The 2,926-nt window shown below is 41.1% G+C and overlaps 1 protein-coding gene across 1 annotated transcript; it reads left to right on the top strand.

The window, feature by feature from the left end:
- Positions 1–278: 278 nt before the first annotated feature.
- Positions 279–1,007, top strand: LOC145099266 (uncharacterized). Its single transcript, XM_079036859.1, has one exon. It carries the CDS (start codon positions 279–281, stop codon positions 1,005–1,007), a length of 729 nt encoding a protein of 242 aa, XP_078892985.1.
- Positions 1,008–2,926: the final 1,919 nt, after the last annotated feature.

The raw sequence follows: 2,926 nt of genomic DNA, 5'->3' as shown, positions 1-2,926 counted from the left end.
TCACCATTTGCAATTTTGGGGTATGCCTTTTTTGCTCGTTTCTGTATTTGGTTTGGTTTGATTTGTTCGTTTGTCGGTTTTGAGGGTTTCGTTTTCGTCTAGCTTTGTTGATTTCGAGATCTTGATCATTTTTTTGCTACTACTCGTATTTACTATTTGACTGATATTGAAATATGGCCCCAAGAGATGATTCTCTTTAGTCCATTAGTATTCAACTTGATGGCAAAAACTATGCCTATTGGAGTTATGTTATGAAAAATTTCTTGCAGGGCAAGACTATGTGGGGGATTGTTACAGGTGACAAGAAGAAACCAACAGACGAGAAGGCCGCTAATTATGAAACCTTATTGGATTCATGGGAGACTGATAACTCCAAGATCATTACTTGGATTAATAATTCTGTCATCCAGTCTATTGGTACTCAGTTGGCGAAGTATGACACGGCAAAGGAGGTTTGGGATCACTTGGCTAGGTTGTATACTCAGTCTAACTTTGCAAAGCAGTATCAGTTAGAGTTTGATATTCGAGCCCTCCAACAGAACAATCTTAGTGTTCAGGAATTTTATGCAGCTATGTCGGATTTGTGGGATCAGTTAGCTCTTACAGAACCTGATGTGTTGAAGGCTTTTAAGCCTTATATTGATAGAATGGAAGAGCAACGTTTGGTTCAGTTCTTGATGGCATTACGTTCATATTTTGAAGGTCTGCGTGGATCAATCTTGCATCGTACACCTCTTCCCACTATTGATTCGGTTGTTCACGAGTTGATTGCTGAAGAAACTCGTATCAAGTCCCATGCTGACAAAGCTCCCAAGACAGCCACTCCTGCTGTCTTTGCTGTTTCACAACAACCCCAATCTTCAAACCAAAATCGTCCCAGAGTTGCATTTGATGAGTGTGCTTTCTGTAAGAAGAAAGACCATTGGAAGGCAAATTGTCCTTTACTGACAAGCAAGGGAAATCAACAGCAACAACAAACAAGATCACCAGCACACTCTCAGTCTTAACAGCAGAACAAGTCTTCTGGACAGTCACGTCCCTCTTTTTCATCTTTTAGGCCAGCACAGTACGCTGCTGCTACACCTTCAGTTAAGAATGAAACAGATTTCACACCACCATCAGCCTTGGATCCACAGATTGTTGAGCAGTTCAGACAGTTCTTAGCTACCAATCCAACTGTCATGTCAGCTTCCATGTCTCATTCAGGTCTGTCTTCATCCAACACGTCAGGTATTCCTTCATCCTTGTGGATATTGGATTTCGGTGCATCTCATCATATGTCACCATATTTTTCATCTTTTGCTTCATTATCTTCTCGTACACCTGTCTCTGTTATGTCTGCTAGTGCTACACCCATGTCAGTAGAGGGTGTTGGTTCTATTGTCACTCCTTATATATCTTTAACAGATGTGTATTACATTCCTACACTTGCTTTGAATCTTGCATCGGTCAGTCAGTTGTGTAAATCTGGTTGTTGGGTCTTCTTTTCTGATTCATTCTGCTGTGTACAGGACATTCGGTCTCGGAGGGTGATTGGGATAGGCCGTAGACTTGGGGAGCTTTATGTCTTGGAGCAGCTACATGTTGCTGATGTTGCTGCATCTAGTGTCGATTTGTCGTCTTTTCGTTTAAACCCTTCATCGTCTCCTTTTTATCTTTGGCATTCTCGTTTGGGACATGTTTCAGCGTCCCGTTTACAATTTTTGGTTTCCACTGGTGTGTTAGGCTCTTTGAAATTTGATGATATTTCTGATTGTTGTGGTTGTAAACTGGGAAAATTGTCTGCTTTACCGTTTAATAAAAGTGTCACTCGTTCTGTTGCTCCCTTTGATATTGTGCATTCTGATGTGTGGGGTCCCTCTCCGATAGCCTCCAAGTCAGGAGCTAACTATTATGTTTCATTCATTGATGATTACACTCGTTATACATGTGTTTATTTTATGAAGCGCATGTATGACTTTTTCACCATATATAGTGAATTCAGAGCTATTTTCAAGACTCAACACTCTGCTGTCATAAAATGTTTTTGGTGTGATATGGGAGGAGAATTTACCTCCAATGATTTTAAACAATTATTGGCATCTGATGGCACTATACATCAATCATCTTGTACAGACACTCCTCAACAGAATGGTGTTGCAGAAAGAAAACATCGACATCTCCTAGAAACTGCTAGATCCTTACTACTCTCTGCTCAAGTTCCCAATATGTTTTGGGGAGAAGGTGTTCATACCGCTACTTATGTTATTAATCGCATTCCTACTGCGTACACTTCGGGGAAGTCTCCTTATGAAATGTTGTTAGGACAACTCCCAGATTATTCTTCATTACCAGTGTTTGGGTGTACATGTTTTGTCTTGAAGCCTCATGTAGAGAGAGATAAGTTGTCTTCAAAATCAGCTCTTTATGTTTTTCTAGGATATGGTATTGGTCAGAAAGGTTATCGGTGCTATGATCCTTCAAATCAGAAACTGTATGTATCTCGAAATGTCACCTTTTTGGAGCATATTCCATTCTATAGCATTCCTGTTCAGTCACATGATGCAACCCGAGAGGAGCTCTGTACTATCGATCCGTTTAGCATTGACATTGATGATCCACCATATGTCACTGATCCACCACTTGCTGTTGATCCACCACATGTGGCTGATCCAGCACCTATCATTGATCCTCTGCCTACAAATCATCAAGACCCCCCTCCATCGAGACCTTATCGTAATAAGAAGTCCACAAAGCTTCCTGAATTTGTCTATTCCTCTTAATCACCGGCTTTTGCCTCTTTTATTGCTAATGTACATCGTCTCTCTGAGCCAACATCCTATAAAGAGGCCATTTTTGATCCCCTTTGGCAGACCGCTATGGCTGAGGAACTTGCAGCTCTTTATCAGACTCATACATGGGATCTGGTTCCGCTTCCACCTGGAAA

This window comes from Lactuca serriola, chromosome 4 (genome assembly GCF_051521515.1).
Source record: "Lactuca serriola cultivar US96UC23 chromosome 4, Lser_US96UC23_V15, whole genome shotgun sequence".
NCBI classification, from domain to species: Eukaryota; Viridiplantae; Streptophyta; class Magnoliopsida; order Asterales; family Asteraceae; genus Lactuca; species Lactuca serriola.
The sequence above is the reverse complement of the archived record's forward strand: the minus strand, read 5'-3'. Positions and strand labels throughout refer to the sequence as shown.

What these genes read in the sequence shown, in the direction of transcription:
- LOC145099266 (XM_079036859.1), top strand. Translation starts at nt 279, where the DNA reads ATGTGGGGGATTGTTACAGGTGACAAGAAGAAACCAACAGACGAGAAG.